Source organism: Rhincodon typus, chromosome 40, assembly GCF_021869965.1.
Source record: "Rhincodon typus isolate 14 chromosome 40, sRhiTyp1.1, whole genome shotgun sequence".
Classification (NCBI taxonomy): Eukaryota; Metazoa; Chordata; class Chondrichthyes; order Orectolobiformes; family Rhincodontidae; genus Rhincodon; species Rhincodon typus.
This window is the reverse complement of record NC_063371.1, coordinates 15,171,019-15,185,239: the sequence shown is the minus strand read 5'-3', so window position 1 is coordinate 15,185,239 and position 14,221 is coordinate 15,171,019. Positions and strand designations below refer to the sequence as shown.

At 44.9% G+C, this 14,221-nt stretch overlaps 1 protein-coding gene across 1 annotated transcript in view; it reads left to right on the top strand.

Annotated features, from left to right (window-relative positions):
• The window catches only part of LOC109925046 (erlin-2-B-like), a 16,930-nt gene extending 10,120 nt beyond the window's left edge, over positions 1-6,810 (top strand). Inside the window, exons 9-11 of the mRNA XM_020525026.2 lie at positions 872-961; positions 1,592-1,671; positions 3,479-6,810. Of these exons, the coding sequence (XP_020380615.1) occupies positions 872-961; positions 1,592-1,671; positions 3,479-3,682 (374 nt within the window). The 3' untranslated portion in view covers positions 3,683-6,810. The remainder of the gene's footprint in view (positions 1-871; positions 962-1,591; positions 1,672-3,478) is intronic.
• Positions 6,811-14,221: the final 7,411 nt, after the last annotated feature.

The following is a 14,221-nucleotide window of genomic DNA, read 5'->3' as shown; positions in this document are numbered from 1 at the left end:
CCCGAACTCTCCCACTGAACTCCATCCCCCTGTTCCCGAACTCTCCCCCTGAACTCCATCCCCCTGTTCCTGAACTGTCCCGTTGAATCCCGTCCCTCTGTTCCCAAACTGTCCCCCGAACCCTGTCCCCCTGTTCCGGAACTGTTCCGTTGAACCCCGTCACCCTGTTCCGGAACAGTCCAGTTGAACCCCGTCCCCCTGTTCCCGAACTCTCCCACTGAACCCCATCCCCCTGTTCCCGAACTGTCCCGTTGAACCCCATCCCCCTGTTCCCGAACTGTCCCGTTGAACCCCATCCCCCTGTTCCCGAACTCTCCCGTCTGTTCTGCTGTTTTGTTTGTTGTGAGTAGGGTAGTGAATTGATGAACGAGTGGTGTAAAGAGAGGATGGGGACATGTGGTGCAGTGGTAGTGTCCCAAACCCCGGGTCAGAAGGTCTGAGTTCAGGTCCCACCTCAGGATGTGATGCTGTGGAATTGTGTTTTAATGTGTTTAAATATGGGGGTTGGTGGCCGGGGAGCTGAGGGGTGGACTTGGAGCTGTCTTACTAACCACTCTGTGAACTCCATCACGAGGAAAACTTGGCTTGATGGCTAACTTAGCAATATGCTTTAATCAGAGTTAACATTTCATTTCCCATGACCTGTAAAAGTGTTCTTTTTTACTTCCATTTCAATTTCCAACGTCCTATTGTTCTTACTGTCCCATCTTAATTCTGAGGCACCGGCTTGGTTTTACTGTCTCCATGTCGTGTACCTACTGAGTGTGTTCTACCTGAACCATTATCGCTGCTGTAAGTGTGCAGGTTTAATTATTTCTGTCAGGAGCTCATCACTGGGTTATAATGTCGAGCCTGGGTTTTTGTTTTGCAGAGGCAGAGAAGGTAGCTCAAGTGGCTGAGATTAAATTTGCCCAGATGATAATGGAGAAGGAAACGGAGAAGAGGATCTCCGAGATTGAAGGTGAGAGTTTCCTGAATGCAATCAGTCACAGTGCAAGTAGCTCCTCCTGCAGTCATCTCACCCAATGAACCACGTCTCCTCAATGATCCGATATCCTATCGAGCAGATTGTCACCTGTGGAGGCGTCACATCTTCTGAACTCTATAATTCTCATAGTTGGTACATGAGACCTGTGAGCGGTTCCCTCACTGTCCCGGGCCCGAGAAACTCAGCAGGTCTAGCAGCATCTGTGGAGAGAGGGCAGCATTAACGTTTTGAGTCCAGTTCTTCAGAACTGAGTAAATGAGTTGAGCTGCTAATCCCTCAGTGACTTGAAGTCAGTGCCAGTGCAGAAACACGGTTTCAAATATAGGGTTCTGTGTGCTGCCTCCTCCTCCTTCTTCGCACGCCCCCACCCCTCACCCCCCCCCCCCCTCCCCCCCCCCCCCCCCACCCCCGCCATCCCCCTTCCAGACTGTACTCCTGAAGGGCCATGGCACAGGGGCTTGGAGAGAGAGAGAGAGAGAGAGAGAGGGCTGTACATTTGAGTGTGATTGCTAAGAGCTGTTATCAGACGAGATCAATGACATGAGAAGATATAGGGACAAACTGAACCTAATGGCAACGTGCTAACCCCTCTCTCTCTGACAGATGGTATCTTTGTTGCACGGGAGAAGGCTCGAGCAGACGCTGATTTCTACACGGCCCAGCAAGTGGCTGAAGCCAACCGGGTAAGAGATACTTCCAGCCCCAGGGTCAATCTCAATGGAATAAACACAATATACTGTAGATGCACAGCAGGTCAGACAGCGTCCATGCAGAGGAACAGAATTAACTTTGAGCTTGGAAGTAGAATCATTCTGGATTTGTAATGTTTACTCTGCTTCTGCTTTCACGGGTGCGGTCAGACCTGCTGAGCTGCTTCAGCACTTTGTCTTTTGTTTGTTTCAATGGCAGTGGAGCAGGCTGTGTGACAAAGTAACTCCTTAAGGTCAGAGGGGAGTTCTGGTAGCCAGAGATTAAAAAGCACCTGTTCCTCCTATGACACTCCAGACATCATATCCAAAATTATGCCCAAAACAGATCCCTCAATGTACTTGTTTTTTGAAGAAAATTACAGTAGAGTTTACACTTGAGTCAGTGCCAGGTTGCGCTGTTACTTCACCAGGATTGGGCACGGTGGACTGACGACTGGATAGATGTTTCTGCAGGCTAGGTTTGAATGTAATCCTCAGCTGCAGTCTAATGTGTTAGAGATTGTGAGCTGGGCTATCATGCTTGACATGAGATGGTGAGTCTCACTGTCTAGGCCAACATTTATTGGCCATCCCTAATTGCCCAGAGGCAACCACATTGCTGTGGGTCTGGAGTCTGTGAGTCTGTAGGCCAGACCAGATAAGGATGGCAGTTTCCTTCCCTAAAGGACATTAGTGAACCAGATGGATTTCTCTGATAATCAACAATGGTTTCATGGTCATACTTAGATTTGTAATTCCAGATTTTTTTTTTGTATCCAAAACCAACCATCTGCCATGGTGGGAGTTAAATTCGGGTCCCCAGAACATGACCTGGGTCTCTGGGTTAATAGTCAAGCAATAACACCACCAGGCCATCGCTCCCCAGAGAAATTAAAATTAGTAAGGTTCTTGCTTCTCAGTTTTTCCCTTTCTCAATGTGCTGTCCCTGCTCCAATGAGAACCTGCCCAAGTTTACATAATCATAGAATGTTAAAGAGGAGGCTATTCGACCCATCGTGTCTGTACCAGCTCTGAAAGAGCTACCCAACTAGTCCTATTGTCCAGCCCTATCTCTGTAGCCTTCTCAATTCATCATGGAGTCCTAGATCTGTACAGCACAGAAACAGGCCCTTCAGTCCAACTTGTCCGTGCCGACCAGGTATCCTAAATTAATCCAGTCCCATTTGCCAGCATTTGGCCCATATCCCTCTAAACCCTTCCTATTCATATATCCACCCAGATGCCGTTTAAATGTTGTAATTGCACCAGCCTCCTCCACTTCCTCTGGCAGCTCATTGCGTATACTCATCACCATCTGCGTGAAAAAGTTGCCCCTCAGGTCCCTTTTAAATGTTGCCCCTCTCACATTAAACCTATGCCCTCTAATTTTGGACTCCCCTCTGCTATGCATCCTATCCATGCCCCTCATGATTTTATAAACTTCTGTAAGGTCCCCCCTCAGCCTCTGACGTTCCAGAGAAAATAGCCCCAGGCTTTTCAGCCTCTCCCCGTAGCCAGACCATTCTGACCCTGGCAACACCCACATTCAAATATATATCGCTCATGTTTCAATTCTTCCATTGGTACCTTTTTTCAAATCGTCTCAAGAGCTACAGTAACCTTGGACCAGATCAATCCATTTCAGACCGTTTCAAAAATTAGTGTAGCGTTTGGCAAATTCCAAGCATGTGAGAGGTGCTGTAGGAATCTGTGGTCTTTCTTGTAAGTGCCACCTTTTCATCTGATGTGTTCGTTTCAATTTGCTGACCAAGCCCCATCTCACATTTTTGCACCCTTGCAGCTGAAGCTGAGCCCTGAATATCTGCAGCTTCTGAAATATCGAGCAATTGCTTCCAACAGCAAAATCTACTTCGGGAAGGACATCCCCAAGATGTTTGTGGACTTGAGTGCCTTTACACCTGGAGCAGTGAGCAAAACATCAGAGGAAGTGAACACAGCGCCTGAGATTGACAGCATGCTGAAGGAGTTTGAAGGCAGGCTATAACAATGTGAATGGATTGGTGGTACAGCAAGGTAGAAATCACTGTGAGCTAGCTCAAATAGCATTGTGCTGCTTGAAAAAAGGATGTGGTCCACACTCTTTCTTTTGTTTCCAACTCATTCTGTCCCTTGGCCAGAGCCCCTTTGATTGGGTTTCCCTGCACTCAGACTACGACCTGTCCATCTGCTGTTTGAAATGTACATCACTCACCAAGAAGTTGCATCGTGACTCGAGATGATGCAACTCAGTCAAGTCCATCCAGGAATGCACCTTGTCCCGTGCAACGTATTACAGCAGAACTGCAGCTGCTGCCAGAACTGTGAACAAGTGTCTCTTGCCTCGCATTCTGTTAATGGTTTTGGGAACTACGCTCATGTGTGTGAAAGAGAGAGAGCGAGAGAGAGAATGGGGTGACATGATATTCGATATGTGGACTGGTGAAAGGATACAGATAGCATTAGCACCAGGTCAAATGAGGCATAGTGTCTGTCACCTGGCATTATTTTCCTGAGAGTGTCTGGTCTATAGCAAGGACTTTGATCCATCAGCCTGGTTTTCCAAATGTATTTGTGAACATTCCCTTACTCCCCTATCAAACACTAAATATTGGACACACACACATATTCCAGCTTCAGGGACAAACACCTTTGCACTGTGTTCTCTGGGTCCAACAGATGATTGCACCAATGATCTAATGATTTTGAAGGGTTCACTGAATGTTAACTGCTCTGTTTAGCCCAGTTTCTGTTTAAACAGCAATCAATCGTCGACTATTTGCTGTTTCATGCTATAAGTTGCTTTGTCTAACTCTTGGCTCCCCTAGTGTTTAAACCAGACACCCTGACCCCTTCCTTTATGTCTGCAGCGGTGGGTAATCATCTGAAACCTTTAAAGATGTGGTACCTGAGGTAAACACAGAGTTTATGGGAATCTAAACCCACTTATCCTGTAAAGCGGGTTAACCCTACAGTTCCCTTTAGCCTTGACCATTTGATTTCAAATCCAATATACCTCACCAAATAGGGCTTAGTGAATGTAGCTGACCTTGAGTGGGAGACTGTCCTTCACTCCTCACGATGGATAGAGGAGTAAATTGAAGAAGCCCTTGTTTGTTTCACATGCCTGCTGCTGGTCTACATGTGACTTGAGATAAAATGAATTCGATTTTGTGACGAGGGTGGAAGGAGCTGTTCTTTTCCTTTAGGGAGCAACTGGTAGTCCTCAATTTGACTTTCTGTCTGATTGTGTCGGTAAATCATTGGCACAAGAGTCTGTTTTGATAGCAAGGGAACTGCAAATGGATCTGCATGTCCTGACTCAGAAACCTTGAGGAGTCACATTCCCCTCGGCACTCTCTGGCTCTTGTACGCTTACGTGTTGCTGCTGTACACAGGCCTGATTCTGCTTTCAGTATCACGTGGGTCAGATGGTGCTTAGAGTCCCTAGGAACACAGAGATTATGAGGTGCAGCCATCATTTCTCAACTGGATCGAGAAAGGTGAAATCCCTGTGGTTGATAGTTTGAGACTGCATATTCAACGTGTGTGTTTGTGTGTCTGTGTGTTTGTGTGTCTGTGTGTGTGAGAGAGAGAGAGAGAGAGATCCACCCTGCCCAGCTTCCCTCTGACGCGGTCCGAGCCCTCTGCTGACTCAGACAGTTTACTGATTTGTGCCCTCGTTCTTTGTCCCATAACATTGCCCCATATCCACACTCCCTCCTGCGCTTTCTGTTCCCAGTTTTTGGTTTCTCACAACTCAGTAAATTGGGTGATTTGCCTGGGTTTAATCACAGCAGTGTAGTTATCAGAGGGAAAATGAGAAGGTTTAAGAGCAGCCTTTATGATGGAGGCCTATACAAGCCAAACTGAATCCATGTGGTTCAATTCCAAGGGGAAAGTATGTACAATGTCGTAATCTTCAAAGCGTATCGAGATGGCTACAAAATTGTTTTCTTACTGTTAGACAGATGAATATGAAATTGATATCTTTGTGTTTTTAGAATGTGAAGAGCAAATACTAGGAAGGTACATGCAGCACTTTGGGTTGTGATCTCGAGGATGGTCTTTGTAATCATTGACTTCATATAACGGCCACAGAGCTCAACACCTCAACCTAGCAAGTGAAACTGAATCTGTTGATTAGACAGTTCAACTCCCTGATCAGGAAATATTGATTGATTTTCTGTTTTAAAATTCCCACATTATTTATTACAATGGGAACCACCTATGTAAACATGTCACATTGTAATTACACCCTCGCACCAGTAGAGGCATTGCAGTGTCTCCATTGGCAGGAAGATAATATCATGTTGTGACATGCTTCCAAAGGCAACTGCTATGATAAATAGGAATGAGAATTAGGATTCTCTAAAGAAGTAACTGAAAAACAGGAATTGTGTCTGTCTGGATATGTTCAGACAGTTATTTCCCAACTGCCCCACAGCCATCCTGTAAAACTGCTTCATTTGAAATGCTGTTTTTTTTTCAGAGAATGTGAAAGGATCTCTATGGGTGGAGAGCCACCAAGCTTGTCTCAAACTGACTACAGATTGCTGAGAGAAGCTGATACATTGCTGTTAGCCTGTATTGTTGCAGACCATGTGTGAGTGCTGTTCTCAGAGGAAGTCCTGAGGAATTGGGAGGATCTCCCACATCCTGTCTATTTAAGAACATCAGCCTTTGGTTCAAAATTGATGCCGCCTTCCAGTCCTGTTTCTTATCAGCCCCTGGGGTGACTAACGGTGGGATTGAAATTGAGAAAATTAGACCAATGCTGTGTTTCCAAAACATTATCTTTATCCCTGAAGGAAAGTTCTGAGCAGAATTCTTTGAGTGCAATGGGTTGGTGAAGACCATGAGACTGGGGTAGTGCAGAAAGTGTGATTTTTTTTTTAGAGCCCACACTAGTTTGCTCAAAAAAGATAATTGAATGTGATCTGAGGTGTGTGTGTGTTTTTGTTAAATGAGTGCAATGTCTCCAGGTAGAGCTCTTGCCCACTGTGATTTTATTTGTTAATTATTCCTTGTGTGCATTTGAAATGTTGAATTTTTGGGGGAATTATTTTTTTGTAAAACTTGATCTGTTAACTTTTCAGTGTCCTGATAACCCCAATAAAAAAGTGATGCCTCAATGCTGCTGACTCAGGGGATAAATCTCCAGGAAGTGCTGTGGGGAAATGGCCTTTGAGGCTTGGGCCTGAGAAGTTAAAGTGCATCCTTTCCACACCCAGTGATGTCTGTTGCACTGAATTGATGGCTTTTCACTCACCCATCCTTAACATTTTCACTACCCAGGGGCACCGTTTCTGACCGGGGTTATATACGTAAGTAATATTCTACAAGGCAATTTAGCATGGCCAATCCACCTAACCTGCACATCTTTGGACTGTGGGAGGAAACCGGAGGACCTGGAGGAAACCCACGCAGACACGGGGAGAACGTGCAAACTCCACACAGACAGTTGCCCGAGGGTGGAATCGAACCCGGGTCTCTGGTGCTGTGAGCCACTGTGCTACCCAGAAAGAAAGTTCACCAGTCCTGTCTGACTGAAATCAACACATACCAGACAAAGACATTAAGGTGCAACATTTGAAATAAGATTACAATAGTGGCCAGAGTGCAAATGTTTCTGGCCTGGCAGATGCTACTTGAGGTGGTGATGAGTTGTTGACCTGACTATGTGATAATGGTTGCTGCTGTGCTGTTTGGGAGCAATGAGTTGAAGATGTTGCTGCCTGTTTTTCAAATCAGGATGTTGTGTGGGTTGGTGGTGTAGTTCCTAACCTTGTCCTTTTAGGTTGTTGTGGTTCAGAGGTGCTGTGAAAGAAGTGAGCTCTGTGAATAGTACACAGTGGCAATCAACCAATCAAGGTTCTAATCAAGATTTACCTCTCAACCAGCACTGAGGAAAAATCAGATCATTTGTTCGTTGATTTCATTGCTATTTGTGGGAGCCTGCTGTGTGCTGTATATCCTGATATCACAGTGACAACACTGTAAAATTACTTATCTGGCTGCAATGTACTATGGGACAATGGAGGGGCAAAGTAAAGCAGTTTGTAAAGTACTTTGAAATGTCCTAAGGTTGCAAAAGGTGCTATATAAATGCGCATCACTTTTGTTTTTGTTATCAGGTGGATAGGAAAGTGTTCTTTTGATTTTTTTTTTCCGTTTTAGGTGAGTGATTTTAGTTGTAAGATGTTCCATTTTTCCACCTCTCTGTGAGCTGAGAACTTTCAAAGCAAGTTACTATAGTACTGGTGGTGGGATCATCTTCCTGAGACTTTGTTAAAGGACTTTCCTTTGGCTTCTGTTTAATCGACAAGAAACTTATAATGGTCACCGTGGAAATTCCAACTGATTCCATCATGCTTATTTGCTCATGACCATCATAATGATCGGAGGCTGCAAAGCTGAAACCAGACTTGATGTAGTGCTTTCTAACCTAAGGAAATACTCGATGGAGCCATCAGCAGCTTTGATATCCCTCAGTCTATTTGAGATGTGGACATGACAGGATTAACCATCAAATAGGAGGGACTGATTCTGTCTTTTAGTTAGTATACACATGACCTGTGTCTCAACTTCACTTTGTGCAGTTTGCTTCAAATCTCTTAACTGACCAGACACACACAATCTCTCATTTTGATCTGTCATCCAGTTGTCAATGGGATAAAGTGTTCCAGGTTCCCATTGCTCTTTGTATGTAAGGAATGCTTCCCGATTTCCACTGACCTATTTGCAAAGCCTGCATGGAAAGTGCAGCAGGGTAGCAGTAAGCTGCTATTTTTCATGTCTCACAAACCAAGAGAGGTCTTTAATTTGCTTTGAGTTCACACTAAGATCCACAATCACTGAACCCATAAGTACAGGGGTGGTGCCTCAGTGGTTAGCACTGCTGCCTCACAGCACCAGTGACCCAGACTTGATTCCACTCTCGGGCGACTGTCTGTGTGGAGTTTGCATGTTCTCCCCGTGTCTGCGTGGGTTTCCTCTGGATGCTCCGGTTTCCTCCCACAGTCCAAAGATGTGCAGGTTAGGTTGGATTGGCCATGTTAAGAATTGCCCTATAGTGTCCTGGAGTGTGCAGGTTAGATGGGTTAGCCATGGTTTAAACCAAAATCCCATGTGGGATTATGGGGATGGGGTGGTTGGTGCAGACCCAATGGGCTGAATGGCCTTTTTCTGCACTGGAGGGATTCTATGATTCTCTGAACATGACCAATTTAACCCTGGCTGATTGAACAAGATCAGTGTCTGGGCAGCCCCTTGTAAATCTCTCAAGTTTGTTTTGGCATTACTGTGTCTGGGGATTCCCTCACATTAAAATAAGAAAGTGTCTTTTGGGTTTGAGAATTGTTGGGTCTGAAGTTTTCACAATGAAGTGCACACAAGGCCACCGGGAAAGGTTAATTTTAAACTTTGCTGGTCGAACATTGAACACTATACAAGCAGTCATTCTGCACTGCTTCCAACTGTGTGCACAACCTGAATTTGCTGAACTGCCTGCCCAGGGCTCGCATTCTCACAGTTTTCCATTCACTCCCACCCCCGTCAGCTTCCTCCAATCAGTTCATCAAGCCCCAGGGTGCTTACCATTTTGGTGACTAGCCCCTACTCTTTCGAGAACTTTCTGTCCATTGGTTTTCCACACGTGCCCAGTCTTTTACTCCTTCCTGGCTTCCCCTCCCTCACTTGACACACTTACACACACACGCACACACGCACACTGCATTTTAATTTATGTAATATCCATTCAGCTGCAGACATTTTGATTCTGCAGACAGAATCATGATTTCTCCCAGTGTCTTACAGATAGCATCATGAAGTTGGGAAAGAACTTGCCTTCAATATGGTGTCTTTCACAATTTCAGAATATCCTGCATTGCTTCATGGTGAAGTTGAGAACTTCCATTCTTTGTTGCAATCAGCCAAGGAGTGATGTGGACTCAGTTTATATGGGAATAAGGATTGAACGCAGAAGTTACTCGGGGGAGTGTTGTGCAAATCCCACACTGAGGGTGGAGGATGAAGGAAGAAATGATAAGTGCTTTTGAGAAAAGACACAGTGATAATCGTGGGAAATTTAAATTGACATCTGAACTTGTGAAGTCACATGGGCAAAGATATCGTAGATGAGGAGAATATTTCAGGATGGTTCCTTGGAACAAGACGTTCTGGAGCTGAGCAGTGAACAGGCTGTACTAGACCTGATGTTAGGAATGAAATAGAATTAATGAATGATCTCAATGTGACAGGAGTGGGTCTGAGACTATTCTTTTAAACTTAAGCAAGGGCAATTGTGAGGGCATGAAAGCAGACCTTGCTAAAATTAACTGGTAAATGAGGTTAAAGGATAGGTCAATATTTAAGAAAAAATTTCAGAACTCTTAGAATAAATACAATCCAACATCATCTATGGTGTAACTAGAAATGACAAAGATAGTATCAAACTAACAGAATAAAACATGTCATTGTATAACAACAGCTGGCAGGTCAGAACATTAGACAGAATATGAAAACACAACATATGTCCAAAAAATTAGTGAAGGAAAAATTTGAGTACAAGAGGGAAAAAAAACAGAAATTAAGAGTTTCTATAAATTTGTTAAAAGAGCAAAGTAGGTGAACATTGGTCACACAGAAAGTGAGACTCGAACATTAGTAAGGGAAAATAAAGAAATGGCAGATGAATTGAACAGATATTTACATTAGTCATCACTGTAGAGGATACAAGTAACATCCCCGAAACAGTGAGAAATCAGGAAGTGGGAAAGAGGGAGGGTCTCAGGAAATTACAATTAGCAGAGAAATTGTACTGAGTAAATGTTTGGAGCTTTGGCCTGTCTGGGCCAGGATCGTGATTGACTGTATTTAGAGTCTTAAAAGAAGTGGCTGGTGAGATAGTTGATGTGTTAGTTTTAATTTTCCAAAACTCCCTTGATTTGGAGATGATCGCATTAGATAGTGTGAAATCACCTGTTTTGGCAGGAAGAATAAATTGTAGAGATCTGAGATGCTGAAGGAGCTGGGTGATTGTGTGCATATATTGTAAAATGTCAGTCCGAAGGTGCGGCAAGTAATTAGGAAAGCTCATAAATGTTATTTATAACAAGGGGAATTGAATTGGAAAGTTGGAGCTGATGCCTCAGTTATACAGAGCACTGGTGAGACCACATCTGGAGTACTGTACAAGGTAGTGGTCTCCTGACATGAGGAAGGATGTGAATGTCTTAGACACAGCTCAGAGAAGTTTGACCAAACTGAGACCTGGAATGGATGAGTTGTCTCATGAGGAAAGAGCAGACAGGCTGCGCTTGTATCCCCTGGAGGTGAGAAGAGTAAGAGGTAACTTGATTGAAACATACAATTTTGACAGGGTGGATGTGACAAGGATGTTTCTCTTATTCTCTTGGTTTCTTTAGGGCTAAAGGGTCTTGGATTACAAATTGGTGTTTGCACATTTAAACTAGAAGACGATTTTCTTTTCCTTCAGAGGGTGGTGAATTTTTGGATCACTTGCTGAAAAGATGAGGGAAGCACACAGACTCAGCAGTGTTTACAGCACAAGAAAAGGCCATTCAGCTGATCGCACTGTGAACACGACGAAGGCAGAGATAGAAACATTCCTGTAAAGCAGGGGATAAAATGTTACCAGGGCAATGTCAGAATGTGGGATTGAGGTGACATACAGATCAGCCATGATCTTATTGAAGGGTGGAGTGGCTCGAAGGTCTGAACTTGTATGTTTCCAAAAGACTAATGGAGAAAGACAGAGAGAGGCTGATAGATTGACAGAGAGACAGAGACTGAGCAAGAAAGAAACTAGTTAGGAATGACAGAGAGAGAGAGCAAGAGTTGAACCAGGCTCTATCTCCTCATATCACCTTGTTATTTTTGAGATTGTGGTCTGTACTTTGTGGCTATAGTGTGTTACAGAACACTCCCAAAATACTTCATTGGCTCTGACATCTTTTGAGATGTCCTGTGGCTGTGAAAGCTGCCATGGAAATGCAGTCTTTTCCTTGCTACAGGACAGGCTGATGACAGACAGTGGAATGGGGAGAGGAAGAGCAACAAAGGTGCAAGACTTTACCCTGTGCTGAAACTGAGCAGGGTGGAGCAGCAGTGAGAAACTAATTGACCAGAATGCTGGCCCCACAATGCTACTGATTGTGCAGGGTCCCTGTGGCTGTTGTTCCCAATGCACTTGATGTTTGATGGCTTCCCAAGTTACGCCTTGCCCTGAGTGCTGGCAATGTCTGAGACCTCACTGATGGATCCAGGTTCCAGCCACGGCTATCCCCTTATTCCTGCCCATCAGCTCGGACAGGGACTTTTAATGATTAAGGATTGTGAGAGCTGTCAGTCCTTTCTGATTTCTACTTAGCTCATTCACCCCAGGTGGTGTTGCCAACTTTGACTGAAAGTATTCCTGAAAATATTGACTGACAATAACTTGCTGTTTAACCCTCAATGATTTTTCTGCTTTGCCAGCTGTGGTTTTCAGGAACTTTGTCTATCATTCTTGAAGCCTGCAAAGAATTGACTGTCACCATGTGCAGCTGGAAGGGGAACCAGCTATAACAGAGATCTCCTTCACCAAGGAGGCAGTGTGGAGAATGCTCATCAGCTCAAGTTCTGGGAAACTGAGCCAAGCAGCTGGACCTTGTGGCCATGAGGCTCTCGTTGCCCATGAGGATGTGCCCATTCAAACCAAATTCGCTGGCTGAGTCCCGAACTAGCATCTTTCTCAAATCACTGCTCTGCCCCCATGTTAAGGACACAGTTAACCTGAGCTGGTCAGGGCTACAGCAATCTGTGCTGGCCAAACAAGGCCCCTCCATTTGTAGGCAGTTTGCCATGACCTCCTCAAGAGCTGTTAGGGAGGGACAATGCTCGACTCTGACTGGCAGGAGCTCACTGCCCAGGAACAGATGAAAAAAGCCCCTCTTTGTTCCACCTTTGCAACATTGCCTGCCTTTACCCTCACATCAGTTTCTGCTAAATTCCTCAGCCTGTTACCCACTCTACCCGCTTTGTTAGCACAGGCCATTGGTAAGGCTTTGCTGCTTGAATCCTAACTCTTAAGTTTAATTCATGATCTGTAGCCTACATTGTCTTCTGGTTAAAATTCAGATCTTGCTGCAGTCTTCCGCTACCTTTCTTTCTCATTTCGCCCAGCCCCACAACTCTGTGAAATCTGTGCACTGCTGTCGTTCTGGCTGCTTAAGTATCCCTTGTGTTCATCGTGCTACGCTGTGTAATGCCACCCCCCCCACCGACCTTTGAGTCTTGGTTTCTTTCCCAATTTAATTCTCTGTGAAGCCTCCATTTTTCACCAAGCTTCTGTCTGTGGCTTGGTGTCCAAGAATATTTTTGTGTCAGGTCAGCCCTGGTCTCAGTGAATGGCAGAACAGTCTCAGTGGCTGAAATGGCCTCGTACTTCATTTCTCCTTTATTCACTCATGGAATGAGGGCATTGGCTGGCTAGGCCAGCATTTATTGCCCATCCCTAATCGCCCAGAGGGTAGTTAAGAGTCATGTGTCAGCCAGACCAGGTAAAGATGGCAGTTTCCTTCCCTAAAGGACACGAGTGAACCAGATGGGATTTTCCTGACAATTCGACAATGGATTCATGGTCTCATGAGATTCTTACTTCCGGGATTCGAACCCAGGTCCCCAGAACATGAGCTGAGTTTCTGGATTAATAATCCTGTGATAATACCACTAGGCCATTGCCTCCACAGGGACACACTTCACTTATGTCTTAGCTATTAATTGTTTTATATCTCAGTAAACTTTTACTTTTCACAGTCAACAAGAATTTGGATGTTTTAATGAAACCCATTTTCACTTGAAACACAGTTGAGTCTCTGCTCTGAATTTAAAAATGTGTGTTAAAGCTCTGTGTGTTTCTGGCTGGGCCCAGTGTTTATTGCCCAGTCCCCAGTTGCCCCTTGAGAAGGTGGTGGTGGGCTGCCTTCTTGAACCGTTGCAGTCCATGTGCTGAAGGTTGACCCACAATGGCCTCAGGCAGGGAATTCCAGAATTTTGACCAAATGACAGCGAAGGAACAGTGATCTGTTTCCAAGTCAGGATGGAGGGCAACTTTCGGGTGGTGCTGTGATCCCACACTGTTCACAACAGCAATGTGAAAATGAAGAGATGCTGTGTTTCTCGTGATGTTGGGCTTGATGTCCATTCGAGAGGGTAGATAAAAACTCAGCCTTCTCCTTTGAACTGAGCGCTGCTGAGAGCAGCAATCCCTGTGCCAGCATGGAGATTTTTGTGCTTGGCTCCATGGTGACATTCAAACCCTGATTCAGACTTGAAAGTGACACCCAGTGCTGACATTTCAAGCAAAAAAAAAGTAGCTGTAAGGGGTAGTATGAACTGCAGATGCTCGAGAATCTGAGATAACAAGGTGTAGAGCTGGATGAACACAGCAGACCAAGCAGCATCAGAGGAGCAGGAAGGCTGACGTTTCGGGCCTCGACCCTTCTTCAGAAAATGGCTTCGCAGTGGGGTTAAAATTGTTTCA